The following is a 25,765-nucleotide window of genomic DNA, read 5'->3' on the forward strand; positions in this document are numbered from 1 at the left end:
GCAATCACATTTATTATTTTGGATTTGTGTGCCCATGAAAACTGTTTTCACCTCATAACATAAGAAGACAAGAAACGTTATGTAGTTACACTGCATTTCTGAGATGTCCTATACAAACAACTGTCTGACAGCTAGATCCAGGATTCTTACAGGGTTCAAGTTCAATGTCAAATTTAACTGATTTATGCTTATATATGATGTAATGACATAAATGCAAGGACAGAAAAGTAATGTTTTATGTCACATGCTTTTGAACAAATCCGTCAAGACACCAACCATGATAAAGTTTTACACATAGGTTTTAAATCAACTTGTGAATTTGATTGAATATAGCTATGATCCCCCCTTATATCTTAATGTAATGACATAAATTTTTTTGCAGATTATTATTAATGACTTATCAACAGCTGTAAGAAGTTGTCCAGTGTAGGAAATCCTCAGTGGTACCCTAGTTTATAGAAAGACCCATGTCTCTGTGTCCACTTCTGTGTAGATGCCCCACACTTGAATGCATCTGAGTACTGAGGGAAAAACTGCCTTACATTGAAACCTCAAATTATAACTCTGACTATCTCCTGATCTAACCTAACTCAGTAGTAAGGTAGTAAATAGTTCATTCCAATGTTACACTGTGGAAGCAAACGATTATGGCAAGACAAGAGAGCCAACCTCTCTGCAACTACATGGGAAAATACCCATCAGCTTGATCTATGATTGCAACAAGCTGTAGGTACAGTCAATAGAGCAGGAACAAGCAAGAACAGGCCATCTGATCATTAGCAAGTCAATACATCTTATCTGCAGGTTCCCTCTCAGCTGGCTAGGTGCCATTACATATGTTCATCTGTGGCACACACACATGCATGTGTTAACTTTTTTTGTGGAAGTTATTTTAGTGGCCATATCTTTAGGTTATATGGTGGTGGTGGAGTGCACGGCAGTGATAACATTGTCCTCTCTCTCTGGACAGATAAACCACACAACCCTATGGTGAACGCCGGGGCTATCGTCATCACTTCTCTGCTCAAGGTAAGGGGATTTCTGGGTGCACTAATGTTATAATTAAGTGATAATCCCCTCGAAGCCGGTGTTTGGAGGATATATTGGCACGTGTTGCCAATATATCCTCCAAACACCGGCTTCGAGGGCATTAACACTTTTATACAACGGGTTACCAACATATTCAAACAATGATTGACATATTTTCATTAAAAACTTTATTTTGATGAATTTATTCATACTATTTCATCCTTCCACAAGATATAGTCCCGACACAAATCTAGGGTCTCTACCCAAGCCGGCTGGTCGTTCGTTCTATCGGTTCGGTTGCCAGAGTTGCGACCCAGTCGTTCAGTCTTTTTGTTCTGTATCTATGGACGTGACCCGTTCGTTCTAAATGTTCCATTGCCATACTGGCTGGCAACGTTCTTATCCCTTGCTTGCTAGCTAGCCAACTACAGCTAACTTACAGTCATGTCAAAAAAGTTCAGCCTGAATAACAGCAAAGTAGCAGCATTTGCATTTGTTTAAGCTGTTTTCTAGTGACATTTATTTGGATACATCCATAACAATGAGCTAATGAGGCGCGATTTTGCCTGGCATAGAAAATGTGCTCACTCGTCAGGACACTGTTGTTCAGAGGAGCTAGCCAACAACACAGCTAACACAATCACTTCCGACTGAAGCTGGAAAGACTGCAAACTAGCTGCACTTAGTTTCATTTTACCTTTTTTCAATTGACATTTCTTTGTATATATCCATAAAAAGTCTGATTCATGATTTCGACTGGCTGAGAAACGCCGCCTGCCTTTCTGTCTCGTCCCGACTCCCGACACGTTCATTACTATGGGACAGCTGGAGATCAAATTTGAATATTGAAACAATGTTGCAAATGTCGGACAGACAGCAAGGTTTAGACAAATCTCCGCTGTTGAAAACGAAATGTTAGTCTAAAAGAAATGTCTTGATGCTTTTTATAGTGGAGATCAAGTTTATAAATTGCCTGGCTGGGCTGATGAGACAGTGGATTGCGCGGTCAGATGGAACAGAGTAAGTAGGCATTTTAAAGACATAGCTTTAGCCGGTGGTAACTTGTGGAATAGACACCAGCTGGAATGCAGTTTTAACCAATCAGCATTCAGGATTAGACCCGCCCGTTGTATAATCTCTTATAACCTTTTCATGAGGTTTTAGAATTAGAGCACAGCTCAAATCTTTGCTACCTAACTGAAACAAAATCAGGAGTACATTACATGCACACAGATTAAGCATTGCATTGCATATATGAATGCAAACTGCTATACACCAAATCCACTCCAACATCAGATATACAGGAAATCTGTCGTAACTAGTACAGCCAAGTGTCACGGTCAGACTTTACCGTCAATCATTGACCAATTCCCCCAATTGCCCAGAGGTCAATAAACTCTCACCAGCTGACTCACCAACCCTCCCTATCAATCAGCATTGCCCTCATTCTAACAGCTACAGCAGTGGGGAAAGAGGGCTGGCCTCTGCCTTATGTAGACATGGACCTCTATTCTTCTGTGTTTTCCTCTCCTTTCCATGGCTGCCTGTCCTTACCAGCTGACTGGAGAGATATGCCTCTTGGCCATGTAGGTCACGTACAGTAATGGGGGAGGGGGTTACTGTCGGTGTGTTTGTGTGTTTATTTTTTTTATGTCTTTGACAATCATTCTTTAAAGGTCTGATAAATACGGTTTTATCTCAGTATCATATAATTTCTGGGTAACAATTACAGTGCCTTCAGAAAGTATTCATATCAAATCAAATCAAATCAAATGTTATTTGCCACATGCGCCGAATACAACAGGTGTAGACATTACCGTGAAATGCTTACTTACAGCCCTTAACCAACAATGCATGTATTTCTTAATAAAAAAGTAAAATAAAACAACAACAACAAAAAAGTGTTGAGAAAAAAAGAGTAGAAGTAAAATAAAATAACAGTAGGGAGGCTATATACAGGGGGGTACCGGGGCTGAGTCATATCCCTTGATTTATCCCTTGATTTTATTACACATTTTGTTGTGTTACAGCCTGAAATCAAAATGGTTTAAATAATTTTTTTCACTCACCCATCTACACACAATACCCCATAATGACAAAGTGAAATGAAAATGTCTACATAGGGTCCTTTAAAGGGCCAATGTAGATGTTTTTTTATCTCAATATCATATCATTTCTGGGTAACAAATAAGTACCTTACTGTGATTGTTTTCAATAAAAATCGTCAAAAATAAACAAAAATAGCTTCTTAGCGAAGCGCAATTGACCCTTCGCTAAGCCACTGTTGGTTACTGTTGCAACCTCAGACAACAATTTCCTGGGAAGCCCAATTCCCCATTCAACCACTGGTGAAATCCCCTCACAATGACCTCAAACTGTGTTTCTAATACACAATGAAATTAAACACAGACCAGCCCTTGCTAATCAGGAAATTCTGGGGCTGGGTTTAGCAAAGAGTCAATTTCTCATGCAATAATTTTGCTAGGACTGTCTGAGTGGGTAGGGGAAAACTAGCTGTTATTGGCAGAGAGGTTTGGAACTTTGTCTTATTGGTCTATTAACTAATTTACCGCCTGGAGATGTCACCAGTAAGGCCAAAACTCCATCGGATCAAAACAGGCTGACATTTTAGGCGGTCTTTTATCATTTTCACAATTTCACAGTATTATTCCAATCTCATAGTGTGGAAATATATATAACAAACAGAAAAATCTCATGTTTGACTGCACTGGGCCTTTAAGTACAGGAAGCGAGAACAGATAGAGATGGCTGAAGGTAATTTCATTGGCTAATAGTCTATTGCACATACTGTACTAGGCAAGTTGAGGGGAGGACTTGTACTCTTCCAAGTCAGTGTATTACCTCTAGCATGTTTTATTTTGAGTTTATTCAACTGATTTATAAATCAGTTCAGTTGATCTTTCAGAGAGAGCAGAACTCTCAGAAGTTATGAGTGGAAAGACGTGTCACCACTCATGAACACTTCATCAGAATATTGCTGAAAATAAGCCAAGGGTCGCACCACATCAGAAGAAACCTATTCCTTGAGGATAATTCAACAAGTCACAGTAATGTTTCAGATCCTCTCTGACCTTTCAGGACAGTGTGGCTCAGAGCAGTAAGGGGAAGTACCAGTCTCTGCCCTTTTTGGTGATTTAACGACTTGGCGGTGATCTTTCACTGTACCCTGAAACTTAAGCAGGGCAATAATCTGCCCCGGAGCTTCAAGCCCATGTCATACTCATCACATTACCACACACGGACAGACAGGTGGACAGACAGACACTGTGACTAGTCCTACCCCACACGCCCACCCAGAATCTGTCTGATTCTGCCAGAATACACAAACACTGCAACCTAGGGGACGAAAAGCTCTCTGCATAGTGTCAATACAGAAATACTACAGCACAAGAACACTGTACTAAAGCAGTCTTCTTTTTTTACAGCCTAACTCGAACAAGGCAGAGAGGTTTGATTATGTGAGTATCTTTTAAGATTTCAGACTTCTGACACGTCTTATTAGTAACAATGTACATGATACACATTGAGTGTCAAAAACAGTAAGAACACCTTCCTAATATTGACTTGCACCCCCTTCTGCCATCTGAACAGCATCAATTTGTCGAGGCATGGACTCTACATGGTGTCGAAAGCATTCCACATGGATGCTGGCTCATGTTGACTTCAATGCTTCCCACAGTTGTGTCAAGTTGGTTGGCTGTCCTTTGGGTGGTGGACCATTCTTGATAGACACGGGAAACTGTTCAGTGTGAAAAACCCAGCAGTGCTGCAGTTCTTGACACAAACTGGTGCGCCTGGCACATACTACAATACCCCGTAAAAAGGCACTTAAGTCTTTTGTCTTGCCCATTCACCCTCTGAATGGCACACATACGCAATCAATGTCTCAATTGTTTCAAGGTTTAAAAATCCTTATTTAACCTGTATCCTCCCCTTCATCTACACTGATTGAAGTGGATTTAACAAGTGACATCAAAAAGGATCATAGCTTTCATCTGGATTCACCTGGTCAGTCTGTGTCATGAAAAGAGCAGGTGTTCTTAATGTTTTGTACACTCAGGGTATTATTTCATCTCACAACTGACACGTCTTTTATCATAGGTAATGGAATACTTAAAGAAGATGACCGGCACAGAGTATGTGGGCTTCAGCAACGCTACGTGAGTGTCAAATTGAATGTTATAATATGCAAATGCAATTATCCAATATTGCAGCCCATACAGTAACTTTAATTTGTGGTGTGATAAACAGCTTTTAATATGTATTTGCCTTCACAGTTTCCAATCAGAGAAAGAGACCGGGGATAGGAATTTTGCTATTGGTTACTACCTGAAGGAGAAAAAAGTGAGTCTGAGTGTTTGAACTTCACGGAGTCTTACCAATAGTTATACCAATTCTTAAACTCTAAGACTATGAGTTATACTACCTGTTGTTTGTGACCTGAAACTGTGGCCTCTCTCTCATTTTGCCTGACAGTGCTTTCCTGAGAATGCAGATATGATTGCAGCCCTCGACTTCTACTTCCAGGTGAGACTCATTTTTTAAGAAGTTCCATAGCACTGAATCCATAGCACTGAAGGTCTGCGCTGTAGCACAATTGAAATTGAAAGGTGATTTTCGATTCAGCCAACATATGCAGCGTTTACCGTGAATGCAGTCTCCGCAAACGCAGGAACATTGCCTTTCAATTTAAATCGCGCTACAGTGCAGATCTTCAGCGCTACGGATTAAATCTAGCTCCTAGTTTCTGTCCCAGGTGGAAACACTCTGTATTCGACTAAAGTACTACCCTGTACAGTAAACCAGTGGTCTCAACTATTCTCTGTTTTCTCAGCTGTGCTCCATCGAGGTGACGTGTGAGTCAGGCAGTGTCATGGCCGCCACACTGGCCAACGGGGGCATCTGTCCAATCACAGGCGAGCAGGTGCTGAGTGCGGAGGCCGTTCGGAACACCCTGAGCCTCATGCACTCCTGCGGGATGTACGACTTTTCTGGCCAGTTCGCCTTCCATGTGAGTCATTGAGAAACAGAGGTCAGAGGTCAATGACCTGAGGTGACCTTATCATACTGTATGTGGTCAGATGGAACATTCCCCATTATCTCAGATGTGCCATATTGCTTTCACCTATCCTATGTTGTCAGATCAGTAGTTAAAAGAGAGGAGACAAGTTATTGCTATTATCAGAATTTATTGCTATTGTTTTTGGTTTCTGTTATTGTTAATTTGTTTGTTTTTTGTTTTGTACCGTCTTGGTGTGATGCCTTGGTGGGGTGGGGTGTGAGGGAGGGATGGGTGGGTGCTGTGGGGGTGGGTTGATTAAGGACTGGGGATGTTGTATTGTTTTCAATGTCTCTATGTTCCCAACTGAAAATCCACAAATAAGTTTTTTTTTTTTTTTTTAAGATAGGAGACAAGGAGAGGAATCTGTTTTAGACTATTTGAGATGCACCCGGCTATAAGTGTCATTCCACCTGTTCTTTTTTCCAGGTGGGTTTACCTGCTAAGTCTGGCGTTTCTGGTGCAGTACTGCTGGTGGTCCCTAACGTCATGGGAATAATGTGTTGGTCTCCTCCGTTAGACCGTGTCGGAAATAGTGTCCGAGGCATTCACTTCTGTCAGGTACACAGACAAGAAGAATTTCAATCCCCTATGACTTATGTTTTTGTCATACCCAGCAGTCGATATTTATTCTCACTGATGGCCTTGTTTTTTGACATATCGAAAGTAATTTTAATGTCATACCTGAGTGTATACTTTGTAACTGTATGATATTGTAAAATTGGAAGATTCAAATAGAGTAGAACATTGAATAGTACAGTAATCCATAATTTTCCTGTGTGAATTTCCCCATTCTATCTGCTGATTGATCAGGAACTGGTTTCTCTCTTTAACTTCCATAACTATGACAACATGAGACACTTTGTAAGGAAGCTGGACCCTCGCAGACAATCACTTGATGATAGGGTAAGTAAGGGATAGAGTATGCACTAAATACTTATTTTAATTTTTTCTTAGTTGAACATTTTAAACTCTCTGGAAAATTCATGTTTTCTGTTCATGTCTCCTTTACAACACTTGAAACACCTCTGTGCTTCAATATCCCTCTTCTATGTTGATCGCCAATCATTGTGATGTTTTCTTCTGCCCCCTTCAGAACAAGTCAGTGGTGAAACTGATGTTTGCAGCTTACAGTGGAGATGTCTCTGCCCTGAGGAGGTAAAGACTGAATCCTGGGAGCCTAGACTAGTTATATAAATCCAATCCATTATAATCGGTCCTAATGACTTACAAGAAATTATAGTTTGCCTTTTCATAAACAAGCGCTGGGCGCCAGACAGACAAGAAAAAACGTGTTAAATTATTTCCATAATATGTTTAAATTTATGTTCTGCATGGAACAGACAACCCCTCGTATCAAATCAATTTCAGTTAACTTCAATATAATTACTATAGAGCTTTTCACAAAGTCATTTGTCTCAAATCCCTTATCTCTTAGTCTTGGCCATCTGTCACTCCAATTAACCTTTTAGCATACTTTGATTTTCTTCCTTTTCTTGCTCCTGTCTTCCCCTAGGTTTGCTCTCTCGGCTGTGGACATGGAAAAGAAAGACTATGATTCTCGTACAGCCCTCCACGTGGCGTCAGCTGAAGGTGACTCTATAATTTGTTATGATAAGACTGTACTCTCACATAACGTGTACTTCACCTTATTGTTCACATTTGTAATTCAAGTGTGGCTGACATGGTTTAATTGGAGTGGATGGCTTCGCTGTGAGGACTATAGATATATGAATGCATCACTGGTTGGTTGCACAAACTCATTACCGTATGTTGAAGTTGAATTCGCCCTTCCTGTTTATTCAGGTCATGTGGAAGCGGTGATCTTCCTAACAGAGACGTGCAAAGTGAACCCCCATATAAAGGACAGGTAGGGACACCACTTCGTCCTCTGCCTGACACTTTTAATAACTCACACATCTCTGAGAAGAGACTGGTGGTTTTTAAAGTGTCCAGGTCTTTAAAATCACCCTACTACACCAGACTAGTTAAGGGCTAGAATGATATATTCAACTGAGACTCATTTGACACTCTAGATCCAAACTGTTACAGACCTATATCCATCCTGCCCTGCCTTTCGAAAGTTTTTGATAGCCAAGTTAACAAACAGATCACCGACCATTTTGAATCCCACCGTACCTTCTCCGCTATGCAATCCAGTTTCCGAGCTGGTCATGGGTGCACCTCAGCCACGCTCAAGGTCCTAAATGATATTATAACCGCGATCGATAATAGACAGTACTGTGCAGCCGTCTTCATCGACCTGGCCAAGGCTTTCGACTCTGTCAACCACTGCATTCTTATTGGCAGACTAAATAGCCTTGGTTTCTCAAATGACTGCCTCGCCTGGTTCACCAACTACTTCTCAGTTAGAGTTCAATGTGTCAAATCTGAGGGCCTGTTGTCTGGACCTATGGCAGTCTCTATGGGGGTGCCACAGGGTTCAATTCTTGGGCCAACTCTTTTCTCTGTGTATATCAATGATGTCGCTCTTGCTGCTGGTGACTCTCAGATCCACCTCTAAGCAGACGACACCATTTTGTATACATCTGGCCCTTCATTGGACACTGTGTTAACAAACCTCCAAACGAGCTTCAATGCCATACAACACTTCTTCCGTAGCCTCCAACTGCTCTTAAACACTAGTAAAACTAAATGCATGCTCTTCAATCGAACGCTGCTGGCACCCGCCCACTCGACTAGAATCACTACTCTAGGCGGCTCTGACTTAGAATATGTGGACAACTACAAATACCTAGGTGTCTGGTTAGACTGTAAACTCTCCTTCCAGATTCACATTAAGCATCTCCAATCCAAAGTGAAATCTAGAATTGGCTTCCTATTTCGAAACAAAGCCTCCTTCACTCATGCTGCCAAACATGCCCTCGTAAAACGGACTATCCTACCGATCCTTGACTTCGGCGATGTCATTTACAAAATAGCCTCCAACACTCTACTCAGCAAATTGGATGTAGTCTATCACAGTGCCATCCGTTTTGTCACCAAAGCCCCATATACTACCCACCAATGTACGCTCTTGTTGGCTTGTCCTCACTACATATTCGTCGCCAAACCCACTGGCTCCAGGCCATCTATAAATCACTGCTAGGCAAATCTCCGCCTTATCTTAGCTCATTGGTCACCATAGCAACACCCACCCGTAGTATGCGCTCCAGCAGGTATATCTCACTGGTCATCCCCAAAGCCAACACCTCCTTTGGCCGCCATTCTTTCCAGTTCTCTGCTGCCAATGACTGGAACAAACTGCAAAAATCTCTGAAGCTGGAGACTCTTATCTCCCTCACTAACTTTAAGTATCAGTTGTCAGAGCACCTTACCGATCACTGCACCTGTACACAGCCCTTCTGAAATTAGCCCACTCAACTACCTCATCCCCATATTGTTATTTATTTTGCTCATTTGCACCCCAGTATCTCTATTTGCACATCATCTCTTGCACATCTATCATTCCAGTGTTAATACTAATTGTAATTATTTTGCACTATGGCCTATTTCTTGCCTTACCTCCATAACTTGCTACATTTGCACACACTGTATATTTATTTTCTGTGGTATTTTTGACTTTATGTTTTGTTTTACCCCATATGTAACTCTGTGTTGTTGTTTTTATCGCACTGCTTTGCTTTATCTTGGCCAGGTCTCAGTTGTAAATGAGAACTTGTTCTCAACTGGCTTACCTGGTTAAATAAAGGTTAAATAAAATAAACAAATAAATGTGTCACTTGTTTCCCTTTGCCTTGCACCACATTTGCCTCTGTAGCTGTAAGCCCATTTCAAAGCTTTTTCCTGAACGCTCATATCTCTCTCTGTGTTATCAGGTGGGGAAACACACCCCTGGATGATGCCAGGCAGTTTGGTCGGGACGGGGTGGTGTCAGTCTTGACGGAGTACCAGCGGATGTACCCATGCAGTAGTGAGTCCCAGTCCGAAACAGAAGACCAGAGAAAGTTAGACACATTGAAGGTGGTGGTTTAAGCCAGACAGAATGGATGTGTCTAACAATATTTAATACAAGAGGCATTGGCTGTTTCATTCCAGGAAATTGTCGCCTTCCCCTATACCCTATATTACTCCCCTTAACAGATCTGATAGGACTGGATAGGCCCAAGCAATATGGCGGAAAGCAAGAAGAGCTATAAGAAACACCTTCTCAGGTAGACAGGTGACAACGTTTTGGAATTAAATGCAGCCATTTCGTGCCATTAGTGAAGAGGTGTAAGTGAGTATATTTGATATGGTCCCACATCACTGTGTATAAAGGTTGGGGTTCGCCACATCATATCGCACTCCGCTGTGAGAGATTGTGCTGTCCCAAGCACACTTTCTTTGGCCATGTTGCTGCACATAAAACTTCTGGAGTCTTCAGGAGTGGACAGAATCAATGTAGCACTGTTTCAAGTTGACATGGCACCAACAAGTGATCAGTTGCAAGTTCAGGTGAACTTGGCAGTTATTTGTTTGTAAGTACACACACACTTTGTCCTTACTCGTCACTTAAAAATGCCAGTCTGATGCACATTTTATGTATATATGCTGCCTGTATGTGACCAGTGTTTGTAATGTATTTATACAATGTTTTGTGATGTGTTTAATTATGTATGACGCTACATTAGTATTTTGTTAGTGGATTTATGCCACTATACATATAACTGCATTATGCACACAGCATTGTATGTAACGTTACATATTGGCAGGTTATAAATATACTGTACAAATCTAGAAATATATTAAGTAGGAAAGTATATATTAATCTACCTCAATAGGAAGTACACCAGTATCATAAGCAGGTCAGAAGACAGGAGTGAACTATGAGGAACCTATGAGCCATGGATCATGAGGATGAGGTATTTGACAATCATTTTTCTTCTAGTCTTTTCTCCTCTTTGGTGTGAATACTTATAACACGGATTGGCCCAACATAAGAGAAACACATATTTTATGTAACTATAGAAACGGCATGTCTAAATGGGATCGTTTAGAGTGACTGAGACTGATGAATATTCATGTATGACAGTGTCCCATCAGCATTTCCTTTTATATGTACATGAATCTATTGATTCAGATGAATGTTGTTTTGATATGTTGTAGAACCAAAGACACACACATCCAGGGTTTTCTTACTGTGATTAAGTGATGTTGTGCTACAGACTGCTTCCTCAGGTTAAACTGTCAATGTAAGCTTGCTGCTGTAAATAAATGAGTTAAAATGTATAACGGTTTTTATTTCAGCATACAATCTCAGCACACAATTGGATTATATCAAAAGGCTCAAAAAGGTATGGTTTTGCTTTAATTCAAGTTTGACAACATAATGGAGGAAGTCCAAACATTAAGCAATAGTAATAACAGTAACATTCCCAGTACCTAATGATCTCTTGTTACACACAGGATGGCTACATATTGTTGGCATTTATTTCACATTAAAAAAAGATAACACGAGGTAACAAAAACACAGCTTATTCTGCTGAGTCTGTATGGCAATGAAATGACACATTGGACCAACTCCCTGCTTCCCCAATTGAAAATAAACTTCAGCTCTACATTCGGATGGAGAATACTGCTCTTCATGGGAGATTTGAAAGACATGTTCAAGTGCTGCCTGCTGGAAGTCTTCAGTTTACAAAAACCAAGTTAGCAGAGTTAATGCACATCACGCTCCTGGCCCCCTCTCTCCTTGCCATATTGTCATCAGTCCAGAGATCTTTCTGCTTCACTTTAAGCCTTCAGGCTCCTTCAGACCTGAGTGTGTAAGCAGCTCTCCATCCCACAAGCCAAACGCTGGGCAGAGAGGCCCCCTGAACGTGGCCCTCATGCTGTGGATCACCTTGGCCTTCGGGATATCCACCAGGCCTATAAGGCCGGCCTCATAGTCTAACAGAATGCCCACGCGATCAGGCTTACCCACCAGAGGCACCGGCACCCTCTGGTTGGTTGTCATAGCAAACCACTTGCGCTGGACATAGCCGAACACCCAGGAGGCGCGGTTGGTGCCTACGCAGTCGTCCCGTGACATCGCCGCCTCGGCCACGCCTAAACGGAACTCTGAAGACTTCTTCACTGTCACCTCCCAGTAGTGGCGGCCGCCTGTGATTCGCCCGTCTCCGAACACCACGGCCCAATCACGGAAGCGCTCAGGGTTTTGTTGGACATGGCTGGGGTCTATGCCCAGGATGCGATAGATGACACCCGTGTCCTTCTTAAAGAGGTCCAGACTGCTGTGGGCTGTCCTGTCGTCCAGCTTAAACTGCAGGTCTATTGAGAGAAGCAGATTTGAGAGCAAAAATTATTAATAGATACTGGCAACTGCAGAATGTTCTCTAGAGAACAAATACATATGCATGGTGGATGTGGAGACATACATGACATAAGACATCTTAAAACATTGTGATTTACTAGCAAACCGATTTAAGCTAAGCAGTGTAGCAAGAAAGCTGAAATGCAGTTTACTAGTCCTTCCAAACACGATGTAACCAAACTTTTCAAAGCTTCTAAATTCTGTAAACTTGGTGAAATGTCAGATTTCAAAACGAAAGTAAATTTACGCATGGAAACGTGCAAAAATAGGCCTACACGTTAAGATTTACAACAATCAGGTGGTCGCGAGCGCGGTCAGAATAGTTATTATGTAATGTCCCCTGCTCTGACCTCTAGTTTGCTATGAGCTGAAACTAAGCTCGCTCAGTGTCCACTCTCAGTTGATGTTTCTACTCACTATTGCCCGCCGTTTCGGTAATATACGATCTTGTCGCTGTAAGAAGTGTTCCACGCGTTTGTCTGCGGGACACTGCGCCCACAACTCGTCCTGCCAAGCGACAATAATGTCCCATGCCAAGGGGCATCGCCATCTTTACTCTCCCAACAAAGCTATTTCCTTCTTGGTAAATCTTCAAACTATGATTATTGCTAAATGGCGCCATCTACGGTACCGGAGACTGCATTGAACATATGATACTGGATTACATTTACCATTGAAACCTGGTTAGGCGCTGTCCATGGTGCTGATTTGACTGTTGAAGGAACGCTCAACAGGTGGGCTCTGTCATGTGGTAGGCCTACACTTTGTTTTTTAGATTATAGAGTACCGCACTATGAGTCATAATACCCATAAAACCTAACGGTCAAACAGGGAAATGGTTCCAATCGTTTTTCCACCATTCATTTTTCCCAAAGGGGATTTTAGAAACACTTAAAATAAGGACTGTGTTTCATGTAGGCTTACCCTGGCGTGACGTTTTGATAACCGTGTAAATCTCTGTAGGACAAGGTGATGTTTATCAATATATTCGCCTGTATTTACCCCCCAAAAATTAAATGCTAATTAGCTGCTAACGTGGCTATCATAAAAAACTACAAATGCCATGATGATCTGGACGAGACTGCCGAATCGAGGCAAAGGAAAGAATCTCTTGATTAACTATCTAATGTTAGCTACATACAATACCCCATAATGACATAGTGAAAACATGTTTTTAGAAATATTTGCACATTTCTTGAAAATGAAATACAGAAATATCTAATTTACGTGAGTATTCACACCCCTAAGTCAATACATGTTAGAATCACCTTTGGCAGCAATTACAGCTGTGAGTCTTTCTGGGTAAGTCGCTAAGATCTTTGCACACCTGCATTGTACAGTATTTTCACATTGTTATTTTTTAAATTCTTCAAGCTTTATCAAGTTGGTTGATGATCGTTGCTAGACAGCCATTTTCAAGTCTTGCCATAGATCTTCAAGCCGATTTAAGTCGAAACTGTAACTAGGCCACTCAGGAACATTCAATGTCGTCTTGGTAAGCAACTTCAGCCTATATTTGGCCTTGTGTTTTAGGTTATTGTCCTGCTGAAAGGTTAATTTTTATCCCAGTGTCTGTTGGAAAGCAGACTGAACCAGGTTTTCCTCTAGGATTTTGCCTGTGCTTAGCTCTATTTCGTTTATTTTTATCATTAAAAGAACTCCCTAGTCCTTGCCGATGACAAGCATCCCCATAACATTTTACATTTTACATTTTAGTCATTTAGCAGACGCTCTTATCCAGAGCGACTTACAGGAGCAATTAGGGTTAAGTGCCTTGCTTAAGGGCACATCGACAGATTTTTCACCTAGTTGGCTCGGGGATTAGAACCAGCGACCTTTCGGTTACTGGCACAACGCTCTTACCCACTAAGCTACCTGCCGACCCCATAACATGATGCAGCCACCACCATACTTGAAAATATGATGAGTGGTACTCAGTGATGTATTGTGTTGGATTTATCCCAAACATAACGCTTTGTGTTCAGGACATAAAGTGAATTTCTTTGCCCATTTTTTTGCAGTTGTACTTTAGTGCCTTATTGCAATGTCACGACTTCCGCCGAGGCTGCCTCCCCTCCTTGTTCGGGCAGGTTTCGGCGTTCATCGTCACCGGCTTACGCTCCATATTTCATCATTCCATTTGTCTTGTCTTGTCAATTACACACACCTGGTTCATATCCCCTCATTAGTCCGTGTATAAGTGTTCCCTCTGCCCCCTTGTCCTTGTTTTATGTAAAGATGAGTGTAGCTCGGTTGAGCTACCCGTACTATGTATTGCCGGGGATATTTCTCCCTGTGTGCCTGTATTGTGTTCCAGTGCGCCTGTATTACGCCCTGTGCTGTTGACGCTATCCAGCGTAACTGTGTCCTATGGAATAAACTCTGTATTCAGTGATTTCGCTAACAGAAAGTTTGAATATTTTAGTTGAAGCTTCCTTCTTTTCACTCAGATTAGAGGTAGGGAGTACTACAATGTTGTTGATCCATCCTCAGTTTTCTCCTATCACAGCCATTAAACTCTGTAACTGTTTTAAAGTTACCATTGGCCTCATGGTGAAATCCCTGAGCTGTTTCCTTCCTCTCTGGCAACTGAGTTAGGAAGGATGCCTGTATCTTTGTAGTGACTGGGTGTATTGATACACCATCCAAAGTGTCATTAATAACTTCACCATGCTCAAAGGGATATTCAATGTCTTCTTTTTTTTTACCCATCTACCAATAGGTGCCGTTCTTTGCGAGGCATTGGAAAACCTCCCTGGTCTTTGTGGTTGAATCTGTGTTTGAAATGTACTGTTCGACTGAGGGACCTTACAGATAATTGAATGTGTGGGGTACAGAGATGGGGTAGTCATAAAGAAATCATGTTAAACACTATTATTGCACACAGAGTCCATGCAACTTATTATGACTTGTTAAGCAAATGTTTACTGCTGAACTTATTTAGGCTTGCCATAGAAAAGGGGTTGAATAATTATTGACTCAAGACATTTCAGCTTTTCATTTTTAATTACATTTGTAAAAATTTCGAAAAACATAATTCCACTTTGTGTGTAGGCCATTGACAAAACAATCTAAATGTATTCCATTTTAAATTCAGGCTGTAACACAACAAAATGTTGAATACTTTCTGTAGGCACTGTACCCGTTGGGGGCTAAATGTGTCTTGGTTTATTGATGAACACGCATACAACACACATACAATGTAGGCCTACAGTTTATCTCTTTAACGCGTATATCGTTAGAGAGAGAGAGATTGAAATCATGATATAGCGGGTGCGTTCTTTTGCGTTCTCCTATCATCTGTTTGCATGATTGGGGAGTTTACTCAGATCACAACTGCATGCCACAGTTCACATCTTTCAGTGTGGCGCAGGACTGGTCCTCTCGCTTGCACTCTGCTCTCACTGCCTCCCTGCGATGGCTAGACAAATATGCATAAAGAAAAAACGCTCACGAGTCACGACCGACCAATGCAACAGCGAAGCCCTCAGTCCCACGGAACATCTCCTCCGACCTCTCCCCTGCGGATAGAACCGCGGTTCTGCCAACAGACAGACACAAAGGAACGACGGATATGAACTAGTCTTCAACAGGGCGCTGAAGCTGGACAGTCAACACGGACGAGCCCTGCTTCACTCACTCCTCTTCATGCCTTGCGTTTCTCCTTTCTTTCAGTCAACAATTAATCTGCGACCAACGCTCTATGACCGAACGTGTTCCATATTTTTCACAGCTGTAATTGCCTGACACGTTTTTCAGAACGGCTACCTGGACTTGACAAGACGGCAGAGAAGCAGTGTCTCCGAACACTGTTCAATGATCGGGACTTTTCTTGCGGAAAAGAGGAGCATCTTGGTGACTCATAGGCTACTCTTGAATTATTTGCTTTATTTTGACTCTTACTGAGAATTCATGCGCGCCTGCCTTCAATGAGGGTATCCTGCGTTTTTTGCATCCCGCCTTTTGAATGATGATAACCACGAGACAGAAAAAATCCCGCGCTGGTTTTCCCGCACGTTTGGGCAGTTAGTCTTTAAATAGCTATTACTTGCTAATGACAGGTATATTGGAGATGCCACAGGTGCATGGTATGAATTTTATATGAAACAGATGCTCAGATCACATATTATTAAGTGCACCGAATATGAATGAGTACATCATTCTGTTGTATGTGTTTTTTTATCAGCTTGGATAGATAGTTGAATATGGTTGTGAGGTGAAGTAATTTACCTGCCTTCTGAACTGCAAACAACTTCAATGTCCCTCTGCATTCTGTATAGCTATTAACCCAGACTGTAGCATAATGGACCTCAAAGTAGAATCTGAAGAAATGGACTGCAAGAAGCCACCCCCCATTGAGGTTTTTGCGCACAACTCAACACTGCACGGAATTTCGCACATCTTCACCTATGAGCGAGTCTGCATCAAGCGCTGTCTATGGGTCGTGTTCTTCCTGGGCTCCTTGACTTTACTACTGTTTGTGTGCGTGGACCGAATACACTTCTACCTGGAGTATCCGCACGTCACCAAACTGGACGAGATCTCGACCCCGACGATGGTGTTCCCCGCTGTCACGTTCTGCAACCTAAACTTCTTCCGCTTCAGTCGCGTGACGCGCAATGACCTGTACCACGCAGGGGAGCTTCTCGCGCTACTCAACCAGAGGTGCGTTAAACGTGTGACAAAATGTGGATTTGCAGTGGCACTCTAGTCCCTATAAAATGCACTAGGTTACGTTTAGGCTAGAGCCCTGAAATGGTACCTTATGCCCATGTGTCCCTGGACAAAACTATACAGGGAATATGGTGCCATAACAGATGCAGCCAAACATTTGAACCTATAGCCACTAGATCAGAGTGGAATCATCAGTGGGAGTTCATTAGTCATAGTCAGGCAGTAGACCTAGTTCCCTCAAAGGTTTCGGTTCCCCTCAACTAGTAATCACATTCAGACTGATTCGCTATGTGTACTGAAGAAGACGATATGCAGTGTAGAGAGATGTGTGTGACATGACCTCCTGTGCAGAGTACATAGCACAGGTGTCACCAGTTTGGTGTAAGACATGTACGTTCAATTCAACATTGCTGTACTACAGGCCTATATTGTTAGCTTATTGATTTACAGATCCTCTCTGTGAGACATTCAGCCTTTACAATAGTCATGAAAAGTCAGAGGCAGAACTGAATCAGTCATAAGTAAGAAGAATGGTGAAGGTGGCAAGGTGCCCCATTGTCTGTAACAGTGTTGTGCCTCACATCCTCAGGAAGCACTTTGTCACTCAGATGCTTTGATTTCCTTACTGGTGGTGAATCATGCCAGCCCTGCTTAGAGAGAAAGACCCGATTTGTCTGCCTTGGATGGATGAGCCGAGAGGGCTTTAATGTCACAAACCCCAGAGAAGAGCAGCAGCAACTCTGAGAGGCCGGTATTACCGCCATGCCTCGCTCACTGGCCACAGCACAGCTCCATGCCATCTCCAAGTTGGAGTAATGTGTGGGGCTTAAGACGCTGGAGACGGCCTTTGCTTGCTCTGATTAACATGAGCCAAAATGAAACCATATTTGAAAGAATGCATTTTGTAGACTCTCCAGACCACACTCCACATTCTTTACTAGATATTGTAATTTTAGTCCTTGCATTCCATCAAACCCTTGGGATTCAGTATTACCCAATTCCAAACCTACACTCCAATAGCTGTCCCCATAGAAAGCGTTCTTCATAGAACCCAAAGGGTTCTACCTGGAACCAAAAATGATTATTCAAAGGGTTCTCATATGGGGATAGCTGAATAACCCTTTTAGGTTCTAGATATAACCTTTTTTTCTAAGAGTGTAGGGTTCCTTGTTGATTCTACCAGGAATGACAGATAAGGTATAGTTATCTTAAATACAAATGGTTTATATTTCACACACTGTACAGTGTGCAACTAGTCATTGGCTTTCTAAGAGTGGAAGGAGGGAGTGGAGGAGGGGTATCATATTTCCATACAGACAGAGTTAGACTAATACCAGCCTGAGACTGTGTGACTGTGGTCCTCTGTAGCTCAATTGGTAGAGCATGGCGCTTGTAACGCCAGGGTAGTGGGTTCGATCCCTGGGACCACCCATACGTAAAAATGTATGCACACATGACTGTAAGTCGCTTTGGATAAAAGTGTCTGCTAAATGGCATATTATATTATATTATATAAACACACTACTATCCCCATGGTGTTTTGATTTGATAAGGATTCCCATTAGCCAATGCCAATTGCGACAGCTAGTCTAACTGGGGTCCGACACATAATGAAAGAGACATTACAGACAAAAATACATTACAATTTACATAAAAAAACATGAACATGTAGACATTACAGACTTTTAAAAAGAACGACAACTAAAGACACACACATTTAAATAAGAACAATACAACTAAATAATAATAATGTGTGGGTGTGTGTAGAATGTGTATGGTGTCAGTATTGTCATGCAAATGTCAGTGCTGATGGCTGATGAGACAATCACAGCAGCCCTGTCTGACTCTCCATCCCTTCCTGTTTGATTGTGTTGCTGCCCGCCGGACTCTGCAGCAACAGCTGATGCATTTTATCAACACACACACAACATCTCAGGTGGAGATACATGAAAGACACAAGTGGTGACAGGAAGAGGAAGGACTGTCACTGGACGGAGAGAAAATACAGCAGAGAGACCGAGAAAGCGTGAGGGAGTGGAGGGAAGAGATAGAATGAGGGAGAAGATGAGAGATGGCTGCGAAAGTGGGAGAGAAACACAAGAACTGACATAATCAGGGATATAAAGGAGGAAATCAAAAATAATATGTTGTTTTAGGGCCCAGCAGGCACCAGTGGGTTTGGTGGTCTGGTTTTCATTCAGTGGGAAACGTCCCCGTTTCATCATTTATGACAATTCCACACTGTCACTAGAATTAGCATTTAAGTCACGGTGGTATGACTGATTAATGTTTTGTACAATGTACCATCTGGTATACGTTTCTGCTTCTTGATAGAAAGTCAATCTTTGTGAATTAAGCTTTATGAATGAATACATCTCCTTATCCTCGCTCTCAGGGGAAGAAACGTGTCACATTATCAACAGGGAGCATTTCCATGTAATATCATATGACAGCAGACCCAGTATCTGTTTGAAATGGCAGACCAACATTATATAAGCATGTGGGCACTTGGTCTGAGGCAACATTTATATTGTTATGTTAAACCCATAGTCTTCAGAAAAGAAAACGCTTGAGAGATTAGATAAAAATGCAAGCTTTTCAATTCCCAAGAGGAAGAATTTAAGAATTGTCTACTTTGTCTGTTCGGGGAGTCAATGAGAATGGCTGCTTAGCAGAGAGGGAAATATCAGGTTTTCTTCCCCACTTCCCCAACTTTAAAACCACTTGACTTATTTGGCGAATTTGAGTCTGTGCTTATTCATTTATCCCATCTCCCAAGGTAGAGAGGCGATGTGGTTATTCCCTCATTTGTTAAGCCCTCATCCAGAAATGAAATGCTGGTGGTGTGAAATCCAATTAAGCGTCTCTCTCTCTCTCTCTCTCCCTCGGCCACCTCCAGTGTTTGCTATGGCTGGTCTGGGGAAATGTCTCGTGGCGTGATATTAAAACTCCATCCATACTGGGGAAAAAGTGTCAGCTCGGGCTGATTCTGTCAGGCTTGTGTGCGTTTGGGATTTGTATCTTATAAGTACACACACTTGACAGCTTTATCCACTGCAACAACATTGGGGAGTAAAGGCCTCAACTCAATTAAGTCCTCCTTTAATCAATGGAAGGCTCTGCCTGAGATGGCACTTAGCAACAGCCAGAGAAAACATCTAAATTGGATCAGATTGGTACCTTCCGAGGTACTGGGCCATACTCTCACCTCATCGGCATAATGAACCTAATATTTAACTCTACCCACATGATTTAACTCTACCCACATGTACATATTACCTCAACTACCTCAACTAGCCGGTGCCCCTGCACATTGACTCAGCACCGGTACCCCCCTGTATATATAGCCTCCCTACTGTCACTTTATTTTACTTCTGCTCTTTTTTTCTCAACACTTTTTTTTGTTGTTGTTTTATTTTTACTTTTTTTTGTTTAAAATAAATGCACTGTTGGTTAAGGGCTGTAAGTAAGCATTTCACTGTAATATCTGCACCTGTTGTATTCGGCGCATGTGACCAATAAAATTTGATTTGATTTGATTTGATGAGAGGTGGAATAGTAGGTGAGTAAATCAATGTTTAATGGCTTTTAGTTTGATGAGTCTGGCTTTCTATTAAACTTAGTTTACGCAGGTGATTTGATGGCCCCATAACCTCTAGTGTTTCTACATAGATTGGCCACAGACTTTAAAGCAACACACTTATTTTATGAGAATTGTTGTGTGCCCGTTCACACTCTGCCAATACCAATTGTTCCAGATCACACATCTGATTAAAAGCCCCTTTTTATGAGTCAAACCTATATTAAAAAAAAACGAAATCATGCTCATTCCTTTAAAGCCCTATAAAGTTTTGGTTAATGATAGAACAACATGACATCACCAAGTCAATATGGAGCATGCCAGTGGACGTTATGCTGCTATTTATTCATGCTGAGCAGCAGGCAGACATCTATTACAAGAATCCTGCGACTTGTGCGACTTGTGACTGCAGGCCGCCCAACAACCTGCCCGCTTGACCCCATCCCCTCCTCTCTTCTCCAGACCATCTCCGGTGACCTTCTCCCCTACCTCACCTCGCTGATCAACTCATCCTTGACCGCTGGCCATGTCCCTTCCGTCTTCAAGAGAGCGAGAGTTGCTCCCCTTCTCAAAAAACCAACACTCGATCCCACTGATGTCAACAACTACAGACCAGTATCCCTTCTTTCTTTTCTTTCCAAAACTATTGAGCGTGCCGTCTTTAGCCAACTCTCTTGCTATCTCTCTCAGAATGACCTTCTTGATCCAAACCAGTCAGGTTTCAGGACTGGTCATTCAACTGAGACTGCTCTTCTCTGTGTCACGGAGGCTCTCCGCACTGCTAAAGCTAACTCTCTCTCCTCTGCTCTTGTCCTTCTAGACCTGTCTGCTGCCTTTGATACTGTGAACCATCAGATCCTCCTCTCCACCCTCTCCGAGCTGGGCATCTCCGGCGCGGCTCACTCCTGGATTGCGTCCTACCTGACCGGTCGCTCCTACCAAGTGGCGTGGCGAGAAGCTGTCTCCGCACCACGTGCTCTCACCACTGGTGTCCCCCAGGGCTCAGTTCTAGGCCCTCTCCTTTTCTCCCTATACACCAAGTCACTTGGCTCTGTCATATCCTCACATGGCCTCTCCTATCATTGCTACGCTGACGATACACAACTAATCTTCTCCTTTCCCCCTTCTGATAACCAGGTGGCGAATCGCATCTCTGCATGTCTGGCAGACATATCAGTATGGATGACGGATCACCACCTCAAGCTGAACCCTGGCAAGACGGAGCTGCTCTTCCTCCCGGGAAGGACTGCCCGTTCCATGATCTCGCCATCACGGTTGACAACTCCGTTGTGTCCTCCTCCCAGAGTGCGAAGAGCCTTGGCGTGACCCTGGACAACACCCTGTCGTTCTCCACTAACATCAAGGCGGTGACCCGCTCCTGCAGGTTCATGCTCTACAACATTCGGAGAGTACGACCCTGCCTTACACAGGAAGCGGCACAGGTCCTAATCCAGGCACTTGTCATCTCCCGTCTGGATTACTGCAACTCGCTGTTGGCTGGCCTCCCTGCCTGTGCCATTAAACCCCTACAACTCATCCAGAATGCCGCAGCCCGTCTGGTGTTCAACCTTCCCAAGTTCTCTCACGTCACCCCCCTCCTCCGCACACTCCACTGGCTTCCAGTTGAAGCTCGCATCCGTTACAAGACCATGGTGCTTGCCTATGGAGCAGTGAGGGGAACGGCACCTCTGTACCTTCGGGCTCTGATCAGTCCCTACACCCAAACGAGGGCATTGCGTTCATCCACCTCTGGCCTGCTGGCTCCCTTCCTCTGCGGAAGCATAGTTCCCGCTCAGCCCAGTCAAAACTGTTCGCTGCTCTGGCACCCCAATGGTGGAACAAGCTCCCTCACGATGCCAGGACAGCGGAGTCACTCACCACCTTCCGGAGACATTTGAAACCCCACCTCTTTAAGGAACACCTGGGATAGGATAAAGTAATCCTTCTACCCCCCCCAAAAAAAAATTGTAAAGTGGTTATCCCACTGGCTATAGGGTGAATGTACCAATTTGTGAGTCGCTCTGGATAAGAGCGTCTGCTAAATGACGTAAATGTGCCCTTGAGCAAGGCACTTAACCCTAATTGCTCCTGTAAGTCGCTCTGGATAAGAGCGTCTGCTAAATGACTGAAATGTAAATGTAAATGTAAGAAGATCTCTAACTGATTATGGTGTGTGCAGTGAGTGGGTTGACTCTCCTTTCCCACTCTGTGATGCGCGCGCAATTATTATTGTGTAGATGGAATGAGAACATACACACATGAAAAAAAATAGACGTGTGAGGGCACTAGGTACACATGCTTTATAGATTGGTGGACACACATGTACACAGACATGTATTAAAAGTGAGTTGTTGCTTATACGTTTTATAAGTGGGAGTTGTGTGTGAGAGAGCTTTTGATCAAGGGTGGTCTTTCAAGCCAGACTTGCAGCTGAGTTAGCTAGTGCAACACTTCGGGTAGAGTATGGCTCGTAATCAAGCTAGATCAAGGTTATTAGGGCTTGGTCCTTGAAAAAGGGAATGGAAAGTTTCAAATTTCAAGTTTTATTAGCCGAATGCACTTCTTATTAGTAAACCAAAACTAAAGCGATTCACAATACATTTTTCAATGTAAATCACGATGTGACATTGTCTAAAAACCACAAAAAAATATATTTCTTAGTGTTATGCCATTTCCATTCATTTTTCAAATATTATTCTTAAAAGCTCACGTCTGCCCAACCTGATTGTCATGCTTTCAAACATGTATTTTTTTTTTGTGGGAAGAGGAATAGCAGGAGGAAGGGCATCAATCTACCTCTTTTTGAGTATGTTGAAAAATTTAGTTTGTGACTAGACTAATAAAAACAACTATTTTGGACTCTCTCTCTCTCTCTCTCTCTCTCTCTCTCTCTCTCTCTCTCTCTCTCTCTCTCTCTCTCTCTCTCTCTCTCTCTCTCTCTCTCTCTCTCTCTCTCTCTCTCTCTCCTGCTCTCTCTCTCTCTAGGTATGAGATTAGGGACACCCACCTGGTGGAGGACAGTGTTCTGGAGGCCCTGAAGGTCAAAGCTGACTTCCAAAATTTCAAGCCTCGCCCATTCAACATGCGCGAATTCTATGACCGCACGGGACATGATATCAAGGACATGTTGCTGGCATGTCACTTCCGGGGGGCCGAGTGCAGAGCCGAGGACTTCCAAGTGGTAAGTTACCTGAGGGCCTTGAATCAACTTTCAAGACAATAGTTGTATTTATGTACCAAAGAGAAATAAAACAACAGCTGCTACTGCTGTTGCGCTCAAAAATGGTATGATACAGTATGTGCATCTCTGCTCCGCCTCCTGAGTCTGTTCGTAATACATCTGACTGCACCTCAAAGTCAAAATTGACCTATTTCACGATGAATTTATCTCCATATTTAATTTTAGGCTGTAATGAGTGTGGTGGTCCTACTGTGCCCCACTGTGGGACTCAACCAGGCGCTCTTTTGATCACCCGCCATGCACACAGCTGCTGTTTGAGAGTGCTGGCAAAAAACATCATCCCTTTTCGTAATGTGTTTGTTAATTTATTCAAACACCGTTTGTAGTGTAATCCCTCAAACTCAGGTTAGGAGCTAGTCTTTCATTATTTGGGATTTTTCCCATCAAAACAAGAGAGCGGCTGGCACGGCATGCTGTGTGGAGCTATCCTCAGAGACTTGGTGTTCAAAGCTGCATGTGGGAAGTAGATGTGGAATATGTGGTAGAGAGGGGATGAAAGATTCATGTTTAAGGGAGACTGTGGGATACTGTATGTAATGTACAGCATATGTGGGTGGCACAGTAAACGTTTGTTTTGTAATTACTGCAGCATATCATTTGTTTAACACTTGATAACACTTGATTTAGCCTACATCATCATCAATATTTGATCTGGTTGGCTGATAAACGCAGCGAGGCAGAAAGAAAGAGAGGTAAATCACAATCAGTAAAATAAATCAAGCTAGCTAACTAGCAGATTTAAATCAATCATCAACAATCAGCTGATAGCCCACCCTCTTTTCCCGAAGTGTTCGTGTTAAAAAGCCTCATAGCATAAGGTAAGAAGGATCTGCGGAAACGTTCTGTTTTGGCCCTAGGTAAAATAAATCTGTCTGCCATCACACTGCAATGCTCCAGGCAGGTACTGTGGAGTGGGTGGCTAGTGTTGGCTTCTATACTCTAAGCTTTTTGAGGATCCGCTTAACCAGCATGGGCTCTAGTTTGTCCTGGTTGGTGCCGATGGTAGAACCAGCCTTCTTGATGATTTGGTTTAGCCTGTTTGCATCCTCCCTAGTGATGTTACCCCCCCCCAGCAGATTGCACTGTAAAACAGGACACTAGCCACAACACTATGAAAACAAAATGTTAGCATTTTTGAGCAAACATCGAAGGATCTGAGCTTCCTTAAAAATAATAGCCTTTGCTGAGCCTTTTTAAAAACCATGTAGGTGTTCTCTTTCCACTGCAGCTTATCGTCAATCATCACCCCCAGAAATGTGTACGAGTCCACCCTTTCCACAGTGTCCTCATTGATGACCACAGGAGATGCACTCTCCTTCCTCCTGAAGTCTATCACCAGCTCTTTGGTTTTAGAGCCATTCAGCTCCAGATGGTTTTGGCTGCATCATGCCACAATTTAGGTTATTTCCTCCCTGTTTAGGGAATCAGCATCCTATTTGATGCAGCCTACAATGGCTGAATCGTCTGAAAACGTTTGTAGGTGACAGGAGGCTTGGGCGTGCCAGCAGTCTGCTGTGTAGAGGGTGAAGAGGATTGGTGACAAAACCGTCCCTTGTGGGGCACCTGTGTTAGTGATGATGGTGTCTGAGACCGAGTGGTTCTGTAGTCTGACACGCTGCAGCCTGTCAGTGAGGTAGTCCATGACCCAGGTGATGGTGGAAGGATGTAACTGCATAACCTGGAGTTGGCAGGCTAGAACATGGGGCTGGATGGAGGCACTGTGACTAGCTTGCTTACAGTTTGTGATGATTAGTGAGTGTGTTGTCGTTCCATTCATTTTCAGTCTTGGAGAGTACACAGCCTTTGTACTCTGCCCCATTGATTTGGTTTAGATTATATGGTGAT

General features: G+C 42.8%; 3 protein-coding genes across 4 annotated transcripts in view; 2 read left to right on the forward strand and 1 right to left on the reverse strand.

Annotated features, from left to right (window-relative positions):
* Window positions 1-11,341, forward strand: part of LOC121538107 (glutaminase kidney isoform, mitochondrial-like) — a 34,920-nt gene extending 23,579 nt beyond the window's left edge. For both annotated transcript variants that reach the window (XM_045207192.1, XM_045207193.1), the window contains 12 exons: window positions 971-1,029; window positions 4,476-4,508; window positions 5,152-5,210; window positions 5,328-5,394; window positions 5,527-5,577; window positions 5,885-6,061; window positions 6,539-6,670; window positions 6,923-7,015; window positions 7,206-7,267; window positions 7,626-7,702; window positions 7,916-7,979; window positions 9,949-11,341. In XM_045207192.1, coding sequence (XP_045063127.1) covers window positions 971-1,029; window positions 4,476-4,508; window positions 5,152-5,210; window positions 5,328-5,394; window positions 5,527-5,577; window positions 5,885-6,061; window positions 6,539-6,670; window positions 6,923-7,015; window positions 7,206-7,267; window positions 7,626-7,702; window positions 7,916-7,979; window positions 9,949-10,105 — 1,031 coding nt within the window. In that variant the 3' untranslated portion in view covers window positions 10,106-11,341. The remainder of the gene's footprint in view (window positions 1-970; window positions 1,030-4,475; window positions 4,509-5,151; window positions 5,211-5,327; window positions 5,395-5,526; window positions 5,578-5,884; window positions 6,062-6,538; window positions 6,671-6,922; window positions 7,016-7,205; window positions 7,268-7,625; window positions 7,703-7,915; window positions 7,980-9,948) is intronic.
* On the reverse strand, window positions 11,334-13,012 carry spryd4 (SPRY domain containing 4). Its single transcript, XM_041845886.2, has 2 exons — window positions 12,843-13,012; window positions 11,334-12,382 (listed from the first exon to the last, which is right to left on the reverse strand). Exons 1-2 carry the CDS (start codon window positions 12,973-12,975, stop codon window positions 11,841-11,843), a joined length of 675 nt encoding a protein of 224 aa, XP_041701820.2. The 5' UTR covers window positions 12,976-13,012; the 3' UTR covers window positions 11,334-11,840.
* Window positions 13,013-15,750: 2,738 nt separating this feature from the next.
* LOC121538106 (acid-sensing ion channel 1) overlaps window positions 15,751-25,765 on the forward strand; it is a 70,341-nt gene continuing 60,326 nt past the window's right edge. The window contains exons 1-2 of the mRNA XM_041845885.2: window positions 15,751-17,090; window positions 23,665-23,860. Coding sequence (XP_041701819.1) covers window positions 16,729-17,090; window positions 23,665-23,860 — 558 coding nt within the window. The 5' untranslated portion in view covers window positions 15,751-16,728. The remainder of the gene's footprint in view (window positions 17,091-23,664; window positions 23,861-25,765) is intronic.

This window comes from Coregonus clupeaformis, chromosome 24, assembly GCF_020615455.1.
Source record: "Coregonus clupeaformis isolate EN_2021a chromosome 24, ASM2061545v1, whole genome shotgun sequence".
NCBI lineage: Eukaryota > Metazoa > Chordata > Actinopteri > Salmoniformes > Salmonidae > Coregonus > Coregonus clupeaformis.